Source organism: Mustela erminea, chromosome 12 (assembly GCF_009829155.1).
Source record: "Mustela erminea isolate mMusErm1 chromosome 12, mMusErm1.Pri, whole genome shotgun sequence".
NCBI classification, from domain to species: domain Eukaryota; kingdom Metazoa; phylum Chordata; class Mammalia; order Carnivora; family Mustelidae; genus Mustela; species Mustela erminea.
In genome coordinates, this window is record NC_045625.1 from 19284288 (window position 1) to 19307911 (window position 23624).

At 56.4% G+C, this 23624-nt stretch overlaps 1 protein-coding gene across 1 annotated transcript in view; it reads right to left on the reverse strand.

The window, feature by feature from the left end:
• Positions 1–23624, reverse strand: part of COL27A1 (collagen type XXVII alpha 1 chain) — a 134341-nt gene that overhangs the window by 77483 nt on the left and 33234 nt on the right. The window contains 7 exon segments of the mRNA XM_032307703.1: positions 8066–8110; positions 8675–8728; positions 11423–11467; positions 11913–11966; positions 12599–12643; positions 20900–20953; positions 22262–22315. Of these exon segments, the coding sequence (XP_032163594.1) occupies positions 8066–8110; positions 8675–8728; positions 11423–11467; positions 11913–11966; positions 12599–12643; positions 20900–20953; positions 22262–22315 (351 nt within the window).

The following is a 23624-nucleotide window of genomic DNA, read 5'->3' on the forward strand; positions in this document are numbered from 1 at the left end:
TTCTGGGACCTGGACAGGCGATAGGGTCCCTAGTGACGCAGTGCCCTCCACAAACACCCCCACATGAAGGACTTCTCAGGGACTGGATGCTGGGGAGGAGCCCACAGCCAGAGAGCCCTTTTCTTACTGACATAGACTCTGAGAAGAAGTGAGCGTCTGACTCGGCCGCACGGAAATGCCCACCCCCAAATCTGAGACCCGAACCGAGGAGGCGGGAAGGTGAGAACTGAGGTCAGGAAGCGGAGTCCAGGCCTGAGCCAGTAGCTGACTTGCGAAGTGTTTTAAGGATATCCCTTTCCCCCGTAGGCCTCAGTTTCCCCACTAGTCGGGGGAGGGAAGGCCTCTGCAGCACCTTCTAGCTCAGACCTTCTGCGGCTATGACGTGCTCTTCAAAAACCACCCTATGCAATCACAATCCCCATTTTTACAGATAAAGAGGGACTCTGGAAGGATAAATGTCAAGGTTACGCAAGGTCACACGGCTGGTGACTCTCCGCACCACTGGCAGAGGGAAGTTTCAGCAGCCCTGAGAGAGGCCAGGCCACCCGGCCCAGGCAGGTCCGGCCCTTTCATCCCACCCCGGACCCCACTCCACACTCTCTGGGGACACAGGCAGCTGGAAAAACATCAGCTGTGGGGACACCTCCGGGGACCAGCGTAGGAGTAGGGGGCAACTTCGTTTCACTTCAAAAGGAAAAGGAAATCCTCAAGCTTGGAATTTAGGGAAACCTGTTCTTCTCCCCTGCTTGAATTCACATCATTGTTTTTCCAGGGAAATTTAATAAAAAACACAGCACATGTTTCTCTGACCAAATGGATGCCTGAGCCGCTCAGTAAAGAAAGATTCCTCACAGAAGGTCAGTTGTGTCTGGTTTCTAACACAGCTGGGGGGACCCAGGGACTAGTTTAAACCTAAGGACAAACCCCAAACCAATGACAATGTCTGTCCTGGCTGAGCAAAGAGATCCTGAAATGTGTGTGCACCCAGGCCTTTGTCCTTGCCCTGTCCAGCTGTTCTATCCTCCTCGGATCCCTTCTCTGTTGGGGAGGTCCCCTGGATCAGAAGGCCAAGGGCTGGCATTCATCCTGGAGGAGGTGTGGCTTCGTTCAGACACCCGAAGGACGACATGAGGACAGAATAATGAGATTTGGACCAAGCCAGTCCCTTGGCATGCAAAACTTCATTTGCCTTTGACATCTACCCTTGAGGGAAAGGTTATCAGTCCCATTTAACCGATGGGGAAAGTGAGGCTTGGAGAGGCGATGTCACTTGGCTAAGGCTAGGGCAAAACCAAAAAGAAAAGCAAGTCTGTGGCAGAGCTGAGCCCAGGTCCCCACCTCTCTGAACTCCGTCAAGTTGGTATGAGCTGCGCACAGGCAGATCATGGCCATAGAAGCTGCTAGAATGTGTCTTCAGCCGGTTGCAGAGAGTGGCGTGTGTGTGTGTGTGTGTGTACGCATCTGAAGGCCCATCTCCAGGTCAAACGTTTGTGGGGGTACATTTGATCCTGTCTAAGATTCCTCTCACCCTGGCAAATTTAGCCTCTCCTGAATTCAGCCCCTCTCTATCAAGCTGTAAGCGAGACCCTTTCCCCTTCTAGGGCCAGAGATATCAGCTGGGCTGTAGTCAGAGGAGAATTCTGAAGGCATTGCCTTTCTGCCTTCACCTCTGGAGGCCGGTGTTAGGGCCCTGGCAGAAGAGGAGGACCATCCATCAGAGGACAAGGACAATGCTGTCCGGCCAGGCACCCAGCCAACTCCACACGGCCCATGAAGGGCAGGACTCAGGAAGTCTGTCCTCAGCTCGCCAAGTCTGGTGTCTGGAGACTAGCTCTGGCTCACCTCCAGACGGGCTGTATGACCTTGGGCAGACCCTCCCTTGACCCACTGCCCTGGTCAGGCTGGCGTTCTCTAAGAGCCCCTGTCCCAATCCCTAGACAAGGTCTAGAAGGAAGGATCCTCTTCCCCTACACACAGGAATGCCACCCAGCCTGGGGCAAGACGGAGACCTTGACACCACCATCCAGGCACACCTCCTGGCTGCAAAGTCCAATATATTCACCCAAAGCAGCTACCAGGCAGGTGCCAAGCCCACAGGTCTGCACTCAGAGCCCACTTCAGGCTGGCCGGAGGACCCCCCTCAGCCCCCGCTGCCAGGCCAGCCTCCCCCATGAAGCCTTGGAAGCAGGGCCGTCCAGCACCCGTCCTGGCTCCACCATCCATGGGCCCCTCCGTGCCGCAGTTTGCTCTGCTCTACGACGTAGCACACAAACAGGGTGAGCGGAGGCATCCCTTGCGGACAGCAGCAATGTGAAAGCACATCTCCGGAGTATAAGCGAGGGAGAGACCATCAGAAAGGTCAAAATCCCAAAGGAAGGCACTTGTGCAGACAAAAGAAGCCCAAAGATAGCCAGTGGCTGAGAACAGCAGGGTAAGAACAAAGACAGACAAGAGCAAACCCCACCAGCCCACTGAGACGAGTAATTAGGAGTGTAATGGTTGGAGCAAAGGGAGGACAAATCTGTGACTGGAACAATGTCGAAGATGGGAAGACCCTAGGTGTTCTTGACAATCCATACCTTGTTGCACCAGTGGGGAGACTGAGGCCCAGAGCGTGCACAAGGGCCCATCACCGGCTAGCCTGTGTCATCCCTCCATCACTGGACACAGAGGTCATTTCTGGCACTTGCCCCAGGGCCCCGATGCTGGGCTCTTCTGGATCTCAGAGAAGACAGGTCGCCAAGCTAGAAGTGTGGCCCCACTTTCCTCCCACTCTGGTTCCCTCTGTCTGGCTGTATCTCCTCGTGCAAGGAGTGCAGTCCCAGCTCGGCAGGCAGTGGGACCTTCCTCCGCAGGCCTGAGCTCCTGGCTGCAACAGGCTGGCCCAAGGCCCAGGGAATGAGCTCGGCGCCCTGCTGGGGCCCCAGCCACGTGGTGTCTCCACTTCCCCAGGTCGGGGCCCCCGGGGAACTGGACGCCTTGTACTTTGAGCAGAACAAGGCCCAGGAGGAGGCAGAATCAGGCGCCAGGACAGGACTCCAAATCCTGTCTTAGCTACGGCAGTTCAGGAACACACATGAAGAAAGGGTGGTCCTTGTCACAACCACAGCGGGATGCCAAGGTCCGAGGAGGTTGCTGAGGGTCACTTTAGGCACTCCCCTGCCTCCAGGCAGTGTCTACCCCATCCATCTGCTCCAGAAGGTAGGCTGGAGAGGCAGAGGACGCATGAAGCCTCCGGGATCAGCAGTACTGCTAATGCCTCAAAGGCTCAGCTCCCTGACCTATGACATGGTCCGTCCTGCCAGCTCCGCTAGCAGAGCTGGGCCGCACGCAGCCCAGCACGCTCTACGGAGCCAGGGCACACTAGCTCTGGTTTGCCTCAACAGGAGGAATACAGAATAATCTCCTGGAAGAGCCTGTAGAATGATCTAGGGGGACTCTTTACAGTGCTGAGATTCTCCACAGACAGGAAATGCTGGGGCAAGCCTAATCTGCATCCCTCCTGCTGCACTTGCAGCCGGTTGTAGTCCTTTCTAGAACACGTGTGCACTTCAAGTGTGCTGACGTGAAAAGACCCCTTGAGGTCACACTGCTGAGCATGTTTTCGCCCTGCCCTTTTGGAATCCACTAGGGAGCCCATCTAAGAATAGTCACGTCAGAGAACAAGAAGGAGACAGGTAGGTCAAGTTCTTGCCAGGACCCCAGAGTCACCAGTTGACCTGGGCAGCTCAAGCTCAAGTATGAGACACTGAGGACCACACACCCACCCCCCCCACACACAGCATTGCCACTGCAAAATACTTTCATCTCTCTTGGCCTCAGTCTCCCCACCTGGAAACATGAGGCCTCTGTCACTTTGCTCCCTGTTCCCCACAGTATGAGAATCGGAAAGGGCCCTCAAACCCAAAGGCACCATGGTGGAAGCTCTTCCCATCCCTGATGGGCATGTGGCCTTGGGCAAGTCCCAGTTGTCTCTGAGACACACACCCAAGGACTGGGAACCAGGGTTGGGCCTTTCCAGCTATAAGCTTGGGTGTCTGCCAGCCTGACTCGCTACACAAGACCAGCCTTGCAGGCCCGGCCAGAGGCCACGAGACACGCTGTGAGCTATGGCTGGCCATCCCAGGCATTCCAGCGGGCTTGACAGTGAGTTCCCACAGCGCCCATCCAGCAACACGATTCACCACAACGTCTTCCTAACTCCTGAGAGGGACCCTTGTCTGAGCTGCGAGCCTCACTGTGCCATGCCCAGAACAAGCCAGGACAGCTCAGGAGAAACCCCTTCAGCTCCAGCCAAGTCTGTAACATCTTATATCCGGACCCCTCCTCAGAAAACCACAACACTTTTCATTCTAGCAGGCGTGAGGAGATGAGAGCATTAGCCTAAACTTTCCTTTGGAGCTAAAGATAGAAGTGCAGAGAGAAGTGTAAGGCAGAAAGCAACTAACGGTCCGGGGTCGGGTCCTAACACTGCCATCAACTTGCTGTGTGATTTCAACCAAATTACGGGCCTCTCTGAGCCCTGTCTGCTTTTCTGTCTGACAGAGAGGTCAGGCCAGCTCATCACTAAAAAGTTTCCACAGCTCTGACAGGCTCTGACCTCTAGTGTCTCCTTCAGGGTTCCCACACACCCGCCTTCCTGACCTGATGCTAAGGAGGCCATGTGCCCGAGCCTAAAGTTCTGCTTGCTGGAGAGAGATGAGCTACAGCAAAATCATCACCAGCCCTGCCAGAAATGAGGCCAGCTGCAATCTGGCATAAGGGAATTCGGCTCATTCTCCCGACATTTCCTCTTGTTAATAAAGGCCTAGAAATCGCCTGACCCAAAGCTTTGACAAGAGGACACTTGCAGAAGGAACACCCCCTGCCCCTCAGTCCACCAGCCAGATCAAGGGCTCGGGAGCACTGGCAACAGGGGGATGGCCCCAAAGATCACTTAGAGAACATGTGGGCCAAGGCCATTGCAGACTGAGGCCTGGCAGGGGCAGAAACAAAGCCAGAGGGACTCGGTGACAGGTGGTCCTGCTCCCTGCACCATCAAATCATATCCAGTGCAGACCCTGCCCATCTGCTGACCATGGCAGCTCGACCAGGTCAAGGGGACTTTCACGGCCCTTGGGGGCACTGTGTGGCCCCAGCACTGTTTTGCTGAAGAAGGGGGGTTCTTCCCCTACCCCCAATGCCTGACACCACAGTGCCATCATGAAGGACAGGGCAGAATCCTAGGAAGCGAAAGGCAAGGAGCAAGAAAGCAGAAATGAATCGTCAGCTACGGGGGTTCGAGACCGGTGAGGCCCCCAGAGGGCGTCAGAGCAGATGGCGTTGACTGAGACTTGGTTGCCAAGGCTGGAAAACAGGTGTAGCCAATCTCACCTCGGAGAAGCAGTGAGAGAATCATACGTAGTTCAGATGCCATGCAGGTAAAAGGCCTCCATAAATGTTGCTTTGGGGGGGTACGTTTTGGCTACCAGTGCCATCCCCAGCACCCGGCCCCTGGTAGGTGCCTGGTAAATTTTTATTGAACGAAAAACGAATGAGCGGCCTCATCTGATGCGCAGATAGCAAAATGGCGCCCAGCCCCTCAGAGCGAGCAGGTGCTGCCTTCCTGGGCACAAGCAGCTTGTGCCTTCAGCCTTCAGCTCCTTGGCCTTCAGTGGCCCTGTGGATGGTCCTGGGGCAGCAGGGTGGAGAAGAAGCCATCATGCCCGGGTTTTCCAGGTGCTTCCCTCCTCCATGCTCAGGAGACTCTGGACCCATTCACTCAATAGCTACACTCTGGGGCGAGGCGAAAGCTCTGGCTGCTGCATTTCAACCCAAAAATGACCCTGGGAAGCTTCAAGAACCTTGGCCATGTCACTCACCCCCCCCCCCACTAGCCCCCGAGCCTCCACCTCCTCCTCTGTAAAGTGGCAATGCCCTGCGGTCTGGCAGCATCCCAGGATAGAGTCTGAGCAAATCCCACAGGGGTGGCCTGGGAGGCAGACCTGGGTGAGGGGACAGGGCCCAGCTGAGATCAGCTAAAGAAGTCAACTGCCCCTCCTCTGCAATTTAGCCTTTGGAAAAACAGGTCCAGAGAGGTGAAGCCATGGGCTCGAAGTGACACAGCACAGACAGCCTCATGCATCCATGAAACTACAAACAGGAATAACTGATTTACCAGTGCTTACTATGTGACAAGCAGAATGACCCCATGAGCTAGGAGCTATTATCCCCATTTCTCATAAGGGAAAACTGCACTGCAATTCAGGGGCTTTGAGCCAATAATGCCCCAGGGCCTTTGCACCTACTATCTCCTCAACCCAGAAAGTCCTTCCACAGATAGCCACAGGGCTCTCATTCTCCCCTCATTAAGGTTTCTCAAGAAGCGAGGAGGATTCTTGGATTACCCCAAGCACTCACTGTCTCCCTTCCCCACTCTGTATTAATGCTCAGCACCATCTGACATTCATTCACTCATCGCTCCTTCCCTTGTTCATTGTCTATCTGTCCATGAAAATGGGAACTTTGTCTTGCTCAGTGCTCAGCACTAAGTATAGTGCCTGGCCCACAGGCTATGCTCAATATTCACAGGATGGACAGAGAGATGGAAGGATGGATGGATGGATGGATGGTTGGTTGGTTGGAGGGATCTCCTTGCCCAAGGTCTCCTGGCTTGAGGAGCAGATCCAAACACCAGCCCAGCCCTCAGAGATGCAAGGTCCTTGCCCTGAAAGAAGCATTAGGTGCTCCTCCTTGCCCAGATCCAGGTCTCAGGTGTTAGACCACCAGGCACAGAGGGGTTGTTGGGCCCAAAAGGTCTAGTCTGAGGATGAAGTGCCCCTCTGGTCCTTGAGACCAGGACCTGGAGCTTGGCATTCCACACTGGGCCCCACAAGGCCCAGATCCATACACTACAATAGGTAAGATGCCCCTGGTCACTCGTGTCAACCCCAGAATCACAGACAAGCCCCTTTCTGGGCACTGCTGAGCGCTCCTGGCCCCCCTCCAGATTCCTCTCAGATTCCAACCTCCCCACAGTCCCTTCTTCATCAACCATCAGCAGAGGGAAGCCCAGATCCCAAGTGGACAGTGCTTCCAAGTCCAGGGATTAACCTGCGGACGACCACATGGGACCTTAAGCCACCAAAGGCAGTCAGGCCTGAAAGAAATATGCCTCTGTTATAGTCTGGGGTCTCCCTCTGCTGGCAGCAAGGACACTATACATACCACTGCAGGGGAAGCCTCAGCTTCCCCTTGTGAGAAATGAGCGCATCGGAATTAATGTCTCACCCAACAGGTGAAGACTGGGGCACGTGTGTCTACGACCTTATTGGCAGCCAGTGAATCTGAGCTCTTGATCCACCATTGAGGTTAGAGGCCCTGGAGGTGGACGGCGGTGCTAGAATCCTGGCTTCCTTATTGACTGTGAAACTGGGGGCAAGTGACCTAACCTCTCTGTGCCTTGGCTTTCTTTTCCTGCCCTGCAGGTGACCAAGCAGGAGGAAAGCGATCCCTGCCACGCCGGAGAGTCATGGGCAAAGCCAGTGAACCAGGGGTTACAGCCAGCCTCTCTTGGGGGTCACACCCACTGTGGGCCTGCTCACATGCCCACCAGCCTCTGGCCTGGCAGGTGCACGTGTGACTGTGGCCACCCCGAGACAACACAGAGACTGAGGGTTTTCTGAGAGAGAGGAGCCCAGACCCAGGTCTAACCATGATTCCCCAGTCCAAGCAGGCCCACAGACACCACTGGCCCAGACAACAGAAGACCCTGGACACAGGACTGCACACACACACACACACACACACACACACACACACACACAGAAGAGCCATCCCACAGGGGCCCAGAACCATGGCAGGCCCCAGCTCCAGTCAGACAGCCACTGGTCAGTGTCCTGATAGCAGAACATGAGGCCCAGAAAGCCCCACATGCTGGCCCACACACTCAGAGCAGAGCGATGGCCCAGCGGACAGAAGCAGAGAACACCCAGGACGCAGGGGCACGGGGTTGGGGGTAGTGTGTGGCCCCTGGGACGTCAGATTCACCCATAGAGTCTGCATAATAGACACGGAAAATCTTTACCGGCCTACCCATCTTGCCCCTCTTGCCAGGAACACCAGGCAGGCCCTGTAGGGGAGAGACAGGGAAGAAGTCAGGAGGAGATTCCACAAGGGACAACCAGTGCTGCCCCAAACCAGCCCCAGAGCCACCCATAAGAAGAAGTCCCAGAGGGCTCAGGGAGCAGGTCACACACAGTCGCTGTCAGTTACGTGCCCATCACATGGATGGTGCTTCCACTCTACAGGACTGGGACCTTCATGGACCTGAACTGAGGAAATGCCCAGGAGAGCACCCAGGGTCCCTGGTATTCAGCAGGTGATCTCTCAAGGTCCTCTCTATTCAGCTTGTTGATGAGGTTACGAGCTGAGTTCCCAAAGACAGGCTCAGGCTGGGAGGCAACTGTCCATGCTCTCAGAATCGAGTCCCCTTCCTGACCTGGGTCCTGAGCGCCCACGTCACTTTGCCCACGTGCCCCCTCCAAGCTCTCTTCTGTCTGGAAGCGGTCAGCCTTGACCCCTTGGCAGACTCCTATTCAACTCAAGGGCACCTCCTCTGGGAGGGACTCCCGGACTTCTCCAGGCAGAAGGGGTGGGTAGGTGGGCGGAAGGTAAACAAAGAAAGCCTACTCACTCGTTCTCCATCAGACCCTGGCAGGCCGAAGAGCCCTGGGAGTCCAATGTAGCCCTAGGAAAGAGCAGGTGGGGGGTCAGAGGGACCGAGTGGCAGGGTGTGGCTGGCCCGACCCATCCCCGTGCCCCTCGCTGCCCTCCCACGTCCAGGCTCCTCTTCCTCGCTGGTGGCAGCGGTGGCTCTGGTGGCTCCTCGATGACACAGGCCTTGAGGCAAGTGTATATGCCCATGGACTGCATGGTGCTGGCTTCCACGATGTAGTCCAAAGGCACATACGCTCACGCCAGGGAAGGGCGCGGGCACTCTTTGGGGGGATGCCCGCCCCACGCCGGGGCTCCTGGACCTGCAGGAAGGAAGCTCTCGGCTGGATTAGAGGGATACCAGGTTCCACTCGCTCCGAGGGACCCTGCCGGGTGCCCGTGGCTTCCACGGTGCCTTCTCCTAGGCTGCCAAAGGCCCTGGAAATGGGGCTCCCCTTCACCCACAGCTGCCTGAGCGTCCAGCAGGAGACGCGGCTTCCCCTCGGACACACGTACACCACTGCCTTCAACCCACCCGGTGACACTGCGGGCTGGCCGTCCACACCGACCAGGAAACCCAGGTCCTGGAGAGAAAGTGGCGCAAGGAGTCGGGGCACAGCTGGGAGTCCCCTGCCCTCAGATGCACCTGACTTTCTGCCTCCAAGTTGTGGCCGCCACCGGGCATGCCCTTCCCAGCTCAGCGAAGGCACAGCCACCCCTTCCGAGCTGGGCTCCGAAGCCCTCGCCCCCGGCAAGCAGAACCCATTCCTCCCCTCCACCTGTACACTATTGTTGCTCCCCCACTAATAAGATTCACCACTTTCTCCCATGTATCTTCTATAATCTGGGTCCATATTTCATGTCCTCATTAGCCTGGGATGTCCTCAAGGCCAAGGACTAACCCCGAGCACCTAGTGTTATCTGTGCTCTCTAGGTGTTTGTGGAATGCTTTCATAATCACGCTCCCAAAAGTTAACATTTCCTGAGCACAAACCACATGCCAGGCCCGGTTCTCAGGACTTTGCGTCCACACAAGCATCAACCGTGTCCTCCCTACAGCCCCGGAAGCAGGGTATTATCAGCCCCCTGTAAAGGTGAGAACGTTTAGGCCCAGGAGTGGAGTGACTTGCCCAGGGCCACAGGGCGGGAGCACGATAAAACTGGTATTGGAATCCAAGCCATCGGACTCCCCGGCAGGCCTCCTAACCCCTCGGTTGCACAGCCTCCCGCCAGCAAACAAGCAGCGCATCTCTCCTTCTCTAGTAAGACGAGAGGTCACTGAGCCTCCTCGGCATCCCTGGTGAAAACAGCCGTCCCTGTAACGAGGAACATTTACTGATCCTGCCAGCCAGGGCTTCTAGCCCAGATTTACAGATGAGAAAAATGGGCTCTGAGAGGTCCAGCAACTTGCCTGCCATCCCGCAGCTGGATAAGGGCACAGCCGGTCTCAATGTCCGTGGCCCTAATTCCAAAGCCTGCGTTCTACCACCTTCCCAGTGATGAGGCTGGTGCTGGCTGCAGCCCTCCCAGCTCCCCCAGGCTGTGCGGGGCCTCGTGACCCAGAGAGGAGGGCGCTGCCGCCAGACCAAGTCTGGCCCGCATGTGATCTCAAGATGCCATCCGCATGGCAAACAGCGAGCAGCCCCAGATGTCAGCAGCAGGCCTGTGGGGCCACAGCTCGTGGGAACAGCTGGATACAGGACAGGAGCCGCCCTAGGTCCCCGCATGGCGTCACCACTGACATCATCACGTCCCGAGGAACCTGCCCGCCCACCTCTTTGCCCACCTCCCAGACGCTCTAATAGCCACATGTCAGCTGCAGGGATCAAGGCCCAGACTGTGGCCATAAATAGCTTTGGCTCGGGAGTGGAGGACACGTCACACCTGACCTGGCCTGACCGAGAGCTGTGTGACCCACTTGCTGAGCGCTCTCTGAGAGGCAGAAAGTCTGGTCCTTGGGACACCTGGGTCCCTGTCCCAGCTCCACCTGAGGCACGCAGAGTGAACGGCATCTGTCAGCTCCCCACCAGGAACCCAGTTTCCTTGTGCGGGGACAAGGGCATTCCACCACCTCTTTCGAACTCCATCTACCGTCATCTGGTGCACCCAGAATCTTCTCCACCACCCACAGCCCACTTGGGAGCCCCTCTTCAGCAGTATATGCTTCCAAACTCCTGGTAGCCCCATAACCATGCTAGAGGTAGCAACGGACGTCACTCCCATTGTAAAGATGGGCAAACTGAGGCTGCTGGCTACTCAGGGTTTGCTCCTCAGAGGGAGAGCTGATGCTCCCTCAGCCTCCGGGCCTGAGCCGCATCCCCCATCAGCCTCCCCTGCTCTCTAAAAAGGGTCGGGAGGGAAACAGGAAAGAGGTGTCTGAGGATTCTAATGGCAGACGAAGGAGCCCCGACTTAAGTTCCCTAGCACTTGCGATGTGCTAGGGGACACGGGAAGGAAACACCTGACCATGGCAGCTGGACTGCTCAGCACCCAGCAGAATCTTTGCTGCCCAGTCCGCCTGGCACTCCTGGCTCAAGGTTCCCCATCACCTGCCCACCCTGCTGCCCCCTGGCTCTCCAGAAAGCACTCAGGTGGAAGGGCAAAGGTGCCAGACACTGGAGAGAGACCCTGCACACCTCACTCCTCGGCAGGCCAGCTGGGCGGACAGGGAAAGCACCCCCCACCGCCAGGGCCCCAACCTGAGTGGCACTTGCCAAGGCCCACTTACCCGGCTGCCTTTTGGGCCAGGGTCTCCTACTGGTCCTGGTAACCCCTGAAACACAAGAGGCAGAGGGGCAAGGACATAGGGGAACGTTCTCTCTGCTGCCCGCAACCTAGGGGCAAGTCTTGCCTCCTTGGGGCCTCAGCTGTGCCTTCTGTAGAAAGGGAGTGGCACTAGACCTGCAGTCTTTACATTGAGGACCCCACTCTGACCCAGAGTCCCAGGGGGAGTCGATGGGGGGGGTGGGGAGCTGAGTGGGAGGAGCCTCTAAGGCCCCACCCCCCCAGCCCCAGCTCCCTTTCTCAGCATCCTGTACCCTCATGCCCTCAAAGAGAGGGTTCCTCGGTCCAACCCCCTGAATAGCACTTCCTTCGGGGCCCACCCGGTGGGCACAGCTCCTTGGCCCCCAGCCTGCCGCCTCCCTCTGCCTGGGGGGCACCCGTGGCCATCTCCACACCACCACGGCCACCGAGCTTCCAGAAGCCATATACTGCACCTGCCTGCCAGGGTAACCTTTGGCCCCTGGGCTGCCCTCAGGTCCTGGCTGCCCCTGCGAAAGAACAAGGAGAAACATAAGGAAAGGGGAGACCTTGCCATTCTCTGGGTCTGGGGGCCGCTGCGGGGCTGGGGCTGACTCACAGTGGACAAAGACAAGGGCAGGAATATGAGCTGAATGTGGGGGAAGGGGAAGCCACCAGCCTGCTGAGCCCACAGCCCACCCCTCTGCGAAACCGGTCAGACCAGCTCAGAAGGACAAGCGTCCTGCACCGGCCGCCCAGGACTGAGAAGGCTCTGAGGAGCCCTGGCTGGCTCTCCCACGCTGGCAGGGGCTGCTGTTTGACTTGGGCCAGGAGAGCCCAAATTCCTGCAAACCCCACGGCGGCATGCATAATATCCCCTAACAGCGCCGGGAACAGGCCGGCTATTCACGGCTCTGGCTGCGGTCGAGTGCCTTGTGCCAACGCCGGCTCGGCGCGGACTCCAGCTCCTCTCGGTCGAGGCGGCTGGGGGAGAGTGGGGCGCGGTGGGGAGGCTGCCCATGGGAGGCAGAGCTGCCTGGTTCTGGGGCTCACTCATGGAACGGGGCCCAGGGAGGAGGCCAGGGTCAGACAGGGGTGGAGCGCGGCAGGGAGCAGGGAAGGGGGCGTGTAAGCAGGGCAGGGCTGAGGCTGTGGCCCTCACCTGTTCTCCGGGGTGCCCCGCTGGTCCAGGATAGCCCTTGTGTCCCTGGTGGGGGAGGAGGGTGGAGTAGGGGGGAAGAAAGGGCATCAGGCCAGGAAGGCATCTGGGCCTGCAGATCAGATGGCAGAGGCCCAGTCGCCCCACCTGCCTTTTCAGCACTGTCTGCTCCGTGCACAGCAGGGGTGGAGTATGCGTGCTTGCTGCCCGCCCGCTGAATGGATACATACAGGCTAGCAGGATGCTTCCGTCTGCCACCAAGGGTGCTCAGACAGAAGCTATCCGGGACGGTGGTTCCCTCCTCCCGCCGGCTTTGTGAGCGGAACTGGGAGACAGCTCCCCGGGGCAGAGTGACGCTGTATCCCAACCATTCCTTCCAAATCCAGACAGGGCTGAGGCCATCCAAAGCCAGCCGGGGTAGAGCGAGTTCTCCATGGATGGGTGGGCCCATGAGGACCTTCAGGTCTGGGATACGCGCAACCACCGTGTGCTGCTAGGATCTGTGTCAAGGCCTGCCCTTACTCATAAACCCCCTATCAGGAAAGATCTCACACATACCGACCAAATACGGGAACCGCAGGTAGGGCCTCCCCTCCTCCCACTGGTCCCAGGTCCCATCTCAGGGAGGAAGAGGCCACCCAAATGCCAGACTGGGAAGGACTCTGGCCACCAGCCAGTACCACCCCTGGCCCTCTATCGCCACGGCCCAACCACTAGGTCTCTAGGTCAAGAGAATCCAACCAGTGTGGGCTTACTCACTGCCCCAGGGACCACCACCAGAGCCATCATTTCCTAAGACTTAGGGGCTCTCCAAAGGGAAACCCGGGACTTCAAACTTCCATCACCCCAGGGCAGCTGTGAGCTAAGACCGGGCAGGGGCTTCCAGTTTAGACAAATCAGCCACCCAGAGCTCCGTCAGACCCCCTGGCACAGAGAGCCCAGGGCTTGGCTCAGACAGCGCCCCTCACCTACCGTGCAACGCTGGTGGGCTTCTACCCTACCCTGGACCTCAGCCGAGGGCACAAGCCCTCCCAGTCCCCCTCGGCTTGGTGTTCGAGGACTCCAGAGTTTACAGCTCCCCTGGACAGCGATAAACAAGACGATGCCTGTAGAGCCCCTCTGTGCACAGCTGTTGACCTGAGCCCACGCCTGCACAAGCCCCTCTAGCCCCTACGCCAGCCTGATAAGGTGCGGGTGGGGGTACGGGGGAAGGTCCGGATTATCAACTGCACTTTACAGAGGAGAAAACAGAGTCTCAGAGAGCTTGCTCCAAGTCCCATCGCTAAGAAGCACTGGGCTCCGGCTCGCCGCCGGGTCCTTCTGACACCCAAGGCCACACCAAGAGCCTGGCTGACATCCCGGGCACAGTAAGCGTTCACGCACATCCACGAACACACACAGGCACACGCACTCGGCACCCCCCGCAGGCCCCCAGGAAGCAGGAGTCGTAATTATAAACAGCAGCGTCGGTTGGATCCAAGAGCTCTGGGGGGTTTACAAGCATTCTTTCTGCACCTACTCACGCCTCAGGATGGCTTGGCGAGACGATAACACCTCACACGCGGGGCCTGAGAGATTGAGGCAACGGGACTTGGGCACTACTTCTACCTGGGGTGGGGGGCGGCGAGTTCTTTTCCCCCAGGAGCCGACGGAAGCCTAGTCCATAGCCAGGGGCTTGCATGTGGAGTAGTTAAGAGCTCTCAGGTCAGGCTAATCTGGAACTATCCTGCTTCACTCCTGGAGGGCTGTATGATCTGACGCCACTGCTGTCACCTCACTGAGCCTTGGTTTCCTCTTTTGTAAATGAAAACAAAAGGAATCGCACACGGATCACATGATATAACGTGTGTAAAGCACCCAGCCCAGTACCATTGAATTCAGGGGCCCTGTCGAGACCTGCTGCTGTCACCATTGCGACCTTCATACTTCATTCATTCATTCAACAAACACTTACTGAACTTGTATGTGCCAGGTCCATTCCAGGCCTGGGATGAGTGAGAAGACAACATCCTTTAGCCTTAATGGAGTTGACAGTCTAATTAAGGGGATGTAAAAACAAACAAATAAAAAAGATAATGTCTGGGGGAAGTGGGCAAAGGGGATTTGGGGGGGGGCATGTAGAGTTTCAGTTTTGCAAGATTGGAAAGTTCTGGGGATGCCTTTTGCACCATGAGGTAAATGTGCTTAGCACTACTGACCTGTAACCTTAAACACAGTTAAGACAGTAAATTTTATGTTGTGTGGTTTCTGCTGTGATTAAAAACTACAATTTTGAAAACAGTGACGGTGCGGCAGGGACCAGCACTACGAAGAAAAGTGAGCAGAGTCAGAGGACAGAAAGAGGCTGTGTTGTGGGGGGAGGGGGTGTGTGGCTGCAACTGGGACCAATGATGTGAGGCGGTGCTGGCTCTCTGGGGAAAGGCATTCCTACCAAAGGGAACAGTAGGTGCAGAAGTCCTGAGGCAAAAACCCTCTCGAGGGGGTTGGACGAAGACTGAGGCCTCCACGATGGGAGCAGAATGAGTGAGGGGTGAGGTGGAGAGGCCAGAAGCCAGAGCACATAAGACAGGAGCATGGCAGCAACCCACAAGAGGATTTTGAGCAGGGATGTGTTGTGATAGGACACACGTAATCGTCTTTCTTATCCTTTCTTCACTTGAAACTTGCACATGAGGAAGAATAAGCAAAGCCTTTCCTGCAAAGAGCAAAACTGAGCCTTGAGCTCAGGCTGTGTGACTCCGTCCAGGCAACCTCCCTCTCTGAGCCTCACTCTGCCATTCTCGGCCCGCCTGGGGTTGCTTCCAAAAGCTGATGGAATAATGGGGTGAGAATCCCCAGAGAACCAAGAAAGGGGACCAGGGAGCCCCTGAGCATCACCAGCTCCTTTGGCTTCACCTGCAGTCAGGAAGAAATCTGCTGGAAACCAATGCTCCCACAGAGAAGCGTTGCCAGGGAGATCCCAGAAGATTTGAAGTAAACCCTTTACTCAGGGCACAGAAAAAAAAGAAATGCATGATCTTCGGGGATAGGGACACAGGCCTGCCCTTTGCCTGGCCTGATACTAGAGCCTTAAATAAATACATCAGCTCATCAACTCCCTGCCATCACCCCTAGCAGGCTGGTATGACCATGCACACATAGCAGATGAGGAAACGGAGGCTCAGAGAGGTAAAGAGACTTCCCTGAGCCCACACAGCTTCTCAGGGGCAAGGCCAAGGTATGACTCCAATCTCTAAAGCCTAACCACCCAATCATGGGATAACACATACGTATTGAGGGCCAAGGCCCACCTAGAAGGACACAGAGCCATGTAGGGAGAGACCCCCTTACACACCTTCTTCCCCAAGACAGAGCATATGGGTCACTACGGGGATTACCGGAACAGAGGACCATCACATGGAACCCTGGAGTATCTGAGTTGGAGGGGACCTGCACCATCGATCCGACCACTTTTCTCATTAGACAGACTTACCAGGGGGAAGGGACTTATGCAAGGTTCCTTAGCAAGGGACTCCTGACACCACCCCCACCCCGCCCCACCCCACCCCAGGCTGTGCTTTGTCCAACAGGCCACGATTCCTAGGTCTGTCCCAATCAGTAGACCCTAAAGGTCCTTGCAGGTTGCTGTGAATGACCCACTTCTCCTGGCTGGCTGAGATCAGGAGAGGCTGAGCACGACCAAGGCATGGGGGGAGCGTGGGGGGAGGTTCCTGTGCTCCCTGGAAGTACCTTAGCAGTGTTTACCAAGCTGGGGCCATCCAAATAGCTTCAAATGACAGGGCCCCAGGACCTGGAAGAATCCAAACCATGATCTTCTCCTGGACCCCAGCAATTACGGGGTGAGTGCTAACCGCAAGGTGTACCCACGGGCTGTGATTTGCCCCTGTGTGATGGGTGCCTGGCGGGTACTAGGGGAGGGCTGGTGCTTCCAGAAAGCTCCAGGGACCACAGAGTCTGTAAGGGGCCTCTGGCGGCCTGGCAGGCGGGTCTCCACAGGACCCATGTTTATAATAGAACTCGGTCTATATTTTGGTTTGGGAGCCAGATTAATCATTGCTTACAATGCGCAAGGAGAAACCAGACATCACCTCACGGTGGCTGCAGACAGTCTCTCTGTTGGCAGGGATGCTATCTGGGCTTCGGGCAGGGAGCGTGGGGGTGGGGATGGGGGTCGTGTTTGTACCTGGGGGTCTGGGGAGCAATGTGTGCCTAGACCTTAGCTGGACTCCCGCTTGACCTCAGCATGTGAACAGCTTCCTCAGCAGTAAAACGGAACTCGCCGTGCTTGCCGAGCACCCCACGAGACTCCCTAAACTTCTTGACCACCTCCACAGTCCACTGGGGACCATCAGTGGGACAGAGAGCCCCACTGGACAGAAAGGGATCAGCGAGGAAGAAACAGGCCAGGAGGCTGAGTGACTCATTCCATGTTACTGCCCAAGTCCCTGCTCCTCTCTGGACCTCAGTTTCCCCCACTGGCATCTCAAAGCCTTGTGTCGGCTCAGAAACTGTAGGATTCAGAAACGGGTGGTTTATCCAAAAGCACAGTCCATCATGACCCATGAGCCAAACTCTGCTCACTGGGTACCTGAGACAGGACGGGCAGGAACCCACCATGTCTGTCTGGCTCATTCATTCAACCAATCATTCGTTCATTCAACTAGGGTTTGTTGAACCCCAAACATGACCCCGTGTTAAGCATTAAGCACAAAGAATAAACTGGTGAGTAAAACAAACTCACTCCCTCCCTTCTGGAAGGTAACACATATTAAGCGGACTGATGGAGAAGCGCTCCTTAGCACTGATGTGCTAAAACAGTGTAGACAGCCAACCGGAAGGAGTGGCCTTGTAAACAGGCTTGAGGGAGGGGCCGGGTTGGACAGCAGAGCTCGGAAACAGCAGTGGGCCTGGGCTCCAGAAGCCTAGGGCAGCCCAGCAGCAGGGGAATCTGGAAGAGGTTCTCGGGAGGGGCTCTGCATGGAAGTGGCCAACTCTGGCGGCACAAAGAGGGCCTGTGGCAGGGGGAGGGTTGCAAGAGGGAGCAGGGAGGAAGTTTCAACTGCAGTCCCAATTTTCTTCCATGAGTCATGTCTACATGGGGCGATGTGTTAAGGATTCTGAGGCTGCATCAGGGCTTGACAGGAAAGACCAATGAATGATGTCTGCCATAGGCAGGAGAGGAGGGAGGTATGGGACGGGGCAGATGCATGCGTCCAGCACTGTGCTCAGCCCCCCGTAAGGAAACAAGGGTGAGCACCTGCTACAGCTGATGAATGCCCCAAGGACACCTGAGAGTCCTGCCAGCCTAACGGGCAGAGACCCAGACAGGCTGAGCAGGTGGGCGGGAGGACCAGGGAAAGGAGGCGGGACTTCTCTTGGGGGTGCCAGGAAGGTACTCCTGGAGAAGATGGTGTTGGAGAATAGAATCAAGGGACAGACTCATGAAGATGAGCATGGAGGGTCAAACCAGGGGAGGGCACTGACATGGTGGCTGGGTAAGTCTTGGCTGGGGAAGGGCGGCTGTCCTGTCCATTGCAGGATATTTAAAAGTATCTCGGGCTTCTACCTGTTAGAAGCTGGTAGCCTCCCTCTCCCAGTGGTGATGGCCAAAAACGTCTCCAGACATGGCTAACTGTTGCTTGGGCTGGGAGCGGGGCAAAATCACCCCCAGTTGGGAAGCACAGCTCTAAGGAAAGAAGGCAAGATGGTCAGACCAGGGACAGCACAGGATTCCACCCTCCCAATGTGCAAACAGGGTTCTGGTAGACTTCTTGGCTAGTGGAGGGTCGTTACCTGGTAACTAGGCAAGATGACTGATGGTACCAGATGGACAAGACCTTCAACGCTTTTCCTTCAAGATCACGATCACTCATTCATTCAACAAACATGCACGCAGTGCCTACAGTTCCAGCCCCATGCTAGTGCTGGGGCTAGAACATCTCATTTCACCTGACCTCTCCATGAAACCCAGCTGAGGCTCAGCGAGGTGAGGCCGCTTGCCCAAGCTCACACAGCAGGAGAAGGGACAGAGCTGGGTTCTATCCAGGCCTGTCTGGCCTGGTCTGTGCACCGGCCCAGCCCTCGGGGGTTGGCTCGGCAAAGGCCTTCAGCAAACATTGCAGGCAGATGGCAGACTAAAGGACCTTCTTAGCCGGGGTGGCTGTTTTTCACTTAGTGGGCCCTCTCTTATTTGAAAAGCTGTCTCAGCCAGCGCTGGGCAGAGAAGGGGCTTGAAGGTCAGAGACCTGGGTTCAAATTCCAACTCTGCGGCTTAGCAACTCTGCAGGTTCTATCTGTCAAAGCAGCAGCTCTCTGTCTCAGCAGCTCATGAGAATCTTGTACCTGGATCCCACTCGCACCAACAGGACCAGAGCCCCTGCCCGCAGCCCCCAGCTGGTTCTAACCCACAGTGAGGCAGGGGTGGGAGGCAGGGGTCACTGCTACTGAATTTCTTCTCCACGAGGCCCTTGGTGAGCTCGTTGGCATTCACTCAACACCCGTGCCAGCACTGCTGACCTGGGTAAGTCTGGAACCTAAGCGCATATTTGTTGAACAGCTAGAAGAATGAGTGATCAAGAGAATGAATGAATGAGGTCGATCTGAGCCTGTCTTCTCAGCTGTAAGATAGGCTTAATAGTGCTATCGTGAGGACACAATGTGACAAAGAAGAGTCACTCCTATGCCACCTCTAATTCGCCACACGACCTAACCTGGGAACCCTCCCAACCAAAACTCCCTTTCTCCTGCCTATATTTATCCATTTTCCATTTATCCTTCCATTTTTACTGTTTTTCTTTTCAGTATCTGTCGCCCCACCACGCACACAAGAATGCAGGCTCTGGGGGGACAGGGATTTTTGTCTATTTACTCAGCTCCCCGCCTTGCATCCTTCCTGGCATATAATAAGGATTCAATCACTTCTATTGAATAAACGAATGAATGGGATTATGGGTGCTGCCCTGAGGTGACACCGCAAGTCAATGGGCCAGTGAGAAGAGGATGCCGACTTCACCTGTCACCCAGGGTGGTGTCCCCTCTCCCCCAAGGCTCCCCACACAAGACGATGCAGAGAAGCCACTTAAGAGCATCAGGACAAAGTAGCCGCTGCTGTCACTGAAGACACTCATGGGAGGAGAGAGTGCTTACAGACCATGATGATTCCAGGTACCATTCTACCCATCGGTCTTCCTCTTGGCCCTCATGAGTGGTCAGGGGTCCCTATCTTGGGCCCCGAGGCAACCCCCCCAGCCCCGCACCATGATCTGCCCACCAGCCTGCCACAGACTAACTCCTGCATGTCTGCCTGAGCCGGGGCCCCGGGGCCTCCGTGTCAATGGCTTTGCAAGTTTCCCATCCACACAGAGACTCTTCCTTAGTTGAGAAAAGATGTTTCTCCCTTCTCAGGTGAGCTGGTCCCTCTTGGATGGGGGCTCTGGGTCTCCCTGGACATCTGCTGAGAACAGGGAGCCCTGGAGCCCCGGCAGGAGCGGGTCTAGCCTGCTTTTCCCATCTCCTGCTGACTCTGCTAGACTCCCACCCCCATGCAGAGCAGGACCACCACTGGCTGCTTTATGAGCCGCCACTGGAAAGAGACTTTTCCACTCACACCTCATCCATCAGAAAGTGCTGGAGCACGGAGGGGAAGCAAGTAGGGAGAGGGAGCCCCTGTGTTCTCTGAGCCAGAAAATACCATGTTTCCCCAGCTCACAGACAGCCACAGACTCCTGTCTGGGTCTGGCCTCTCCAGATGTAGGCTCCGGCCTGCTCTGGCCATGGAGGGTGGAAAAGATGCAGGAGACATGACGCTTCAAGTGCCACAGAGACCCTCAGAGCAAGGACAAGATGGAGCCAGGAGACACCGCATCCATCCAGAGAAGAACCAGATGGTCCAGAGAGCTGGTGACTGTAGACAGAGCGGGCAGCCGGGGCAGAAGCCAAAGACGCGGCTCTAGGCCGATGAACCTCCTGGAATCCCCCTCAGTAATCCTGAGAAACTAGTCGACCCTTGGCCTGCATTGTCCTCCCCCCCTCTCCATTTCCAGAACACCTACTATACACAGGCCCTGTGCTAGGTTCCAAACCAGATTCACAAGCCCTGATCCGTGAGGCTAGACTTCGGGCTGAAAATAACCAAGATGGGCAAATGGTCCTTGAGCAGAGTGGAGGCTCCTGGACGGAAGGTTGGGATTCCAGGACTGTCTAGAATAGGCATGAGCATGGCTGAGTCCTGAAGGATGGCAGACCCAGGCCGGGAGGCTAGAAAGCCCACTGCACAAGGCCAACCATGGAAAACAAAAGGTGTACCTTTCGTCCAAGAGGTCCTGGATTCCCCGAGAGCCCAGGCAAGCCCACGTCGCCCTGCAAAACACAGAAATATGGGTGAGGCAGGGGGAACAGGAGCAGAGGCACTCGTGAAATGGCAACGCTGTCCTCACTCGGCCAACTGTCTGCGACCAGGACTCCTGGAGGCCCGGAGGCCTCTGGCGGAGATGAGGGCAGCTCAGTGGGTGGCTACCCAGCCCCTCCCCACTAACCCAGTCTCTCCCCTTGATCTATTTTATACCCTGGACGTTGGCACAAGACACCATCTAGGGACACTAAAAACCGTGTCTGAAAACCACTGCCCCAGGGGACACACCACTTGTCTGTCCCTTTCCAATCTGCTCTCTCTGTCTGCATTCCTGAGAATGAGGTCCTGAGACCTGGTCCTGACACCCCTTCTCTTCTGCCCTTTCTTCCTCCTGGCTGGGCCTGGTGGGCAGTAGGGGGCATTTCTGCCCTGAGACCTGAGAACGGACAACCCGGGAGCAAGAGAGAAGCCCGGGCACTTGGACTTCGTCAGACCTGGATACGAATCCGGCCCTGCTTCTGACCAGCTCTGTGACCTCGAGCAAGCCACTTGCCTCTGAGGCCTCTCTGTTTCCTCATCTGCAAGCCGGGCCCGTCTGTCCTGTATTACAAGGCTTCGATGAGGAGCACAGGGGCATGCGCGTGGATGTTTACACCCACCGAATGTTTGCTGCGTGAAAAAATGACCCATGAGGATGTGAAGGAATGAGCCACCTAGGTCTTAGGGAAATCAAAGGGACCTGTGGCTTCTACGTGCCTAAGCACAGGAGGCTGGGTTGAGAAGCCGTGTTCTGTCTGTCAGGAAGGCTCTTGGACTTGTGTCCAAGTTTCCATGAGAAACTTCGGGTCCCGTAGCCCTTCAGAGATAAGGAGCCCTGAATCTCTGGCCTGCTCCTTTCCCACCTCCTAGAAATCCACAGACCTGTCGGCTCAAATTAACCTCAGAGACGATTTTGAATGTTTGTTGGAAGCTTCCTGGGTGTGTGCTAGCAGAAAGCTTCTGCATGCCAAGGGTCACCTAGAGGGCCCTACAGAAATGCAGGACATTAGGCAAAAGATCACTCGCCAAGGGTGTGTCCACAGGCAAAAGCTGCTGTCAGTCTTAGGGGCTGCACCCCCAAAGAAAGTGCAGGGAAGGACTCTGGGTTTGGCATAGGGAGAGCTGAAGGACTTCAAGGCAAACACTAAAACCACACTCTTCTCTGGCTACTTTGCCGCCTCCCGCCTCTGACACACAGCGGCCTCTGCCGGGGCAGAGAGGTTTCCCTACGGTCCACTCCCCCACTGTCCTCGACGCTGGGATCCCTGGAAACCTACCTTTGCCCCATCGAGGGCCTTTCCTGGTGAGAGCCCTGGGTCCCCCTTCTGTCCCTGAAAGAAAAATAATTCTTTCTAGAGTCGTCTAGAGAGGCTATCTCCCCACAACCTCTGCTCCAAGTCCTGCCCCCTGTTAAAAATGCCTTCCCATCCATCCCCCTCAGTCACACACCTCTGGGGGCGGGGGGTGTATCTTTTCCAGTTCCGTCCTTCCCTGCCCTAACACCTTCCATAGCTCCCCACTGACGGCACGATGACATCTCTGAACTCCTCCTTTGGTGTCCCGCGTCTTCTACCATCTGGTTCCACCCACCTTCTGCAAACCTGGCTCTCTTTCCAGTTGCTAAACCCACACACAGGGTCCCTCTACTCCTTGCCAGACTTCTGCCCATCATCAGCCATGCCCTATACTTCCCTGCTGTCAGGTCCTGGCTCAGGCCGTCTAGAAAACCGTTCCTCAAGTAGCATTCACCACACTATAGACATTTTCCAAAATGCAGCTGGAAGGTGTCCTCCCCACCAGCTGGTAGATCTCTGTGGACCAATCCTTGCACGTGCGTGTTGCTAGGACTGCCTCCTGACTTGTTCCCCTGGGCTCTCAGAGGGCTCCTGAGAGACGCATCGAGGAAGCATGCCCGATTCTTCTTGAATTTCTAGTACGCTCACCTCGCTGTTCTCCGTTTACCGAGGGTCAGCGTGGTAAGACCCTCTCACATCTGTGCACAGCCCCTCACTGTGTGCTGTACCCTGGTCTCACGAGATTCTCACAATAGCCTGATGGTGCAGGCAAGGGAAGTGTTTTTACCCTCCTCCCCATCCACTTAGGGAAACTGAGGCTAGGAGGAGGAAAGGGATGATCTGAGGCCCCATGTTGAGGCCCAGGCAGAGCTAAGACAGACTCCTGAAGTTGTCATTCCCAAATCTGTGTTCCAGGAGGTCCTGAGACCCGAAGAGTTAGAATAGGCAGTACATTGGGGAGAAACCAGTAAGCGGCGGGTTCCCAGTCAGAGACAAGCACCCTTTGTGCCTAGCATATGGGAAAATCCCCGTCGTGAGGATCCTGGCTCCTCTGAGCACGAGGCTAAGGGACAGGACCGGCGCAGTACAGCAGCTCTCTCTCTTCTGGCGCTGCCGAGGGCTCCTGGCTGCCAGCCTGCTCCTTTGGCCCAACGTGGCTCAGTTACTCAGAAAACAGTCCTTTGGAGAGTCGGTCCACCCTGATGTCACCTTCCAAGAACCCCTGATCTCTATCCCTCATGCTCACTCCCACACTCCCTCCCCAAGCTGGGCCCTGAGTCACAAGCCCTGGGCTGAAGGCAGGGAATCCCAGAGGGACCTCGGGCAAATCACTTCACATCTCTGA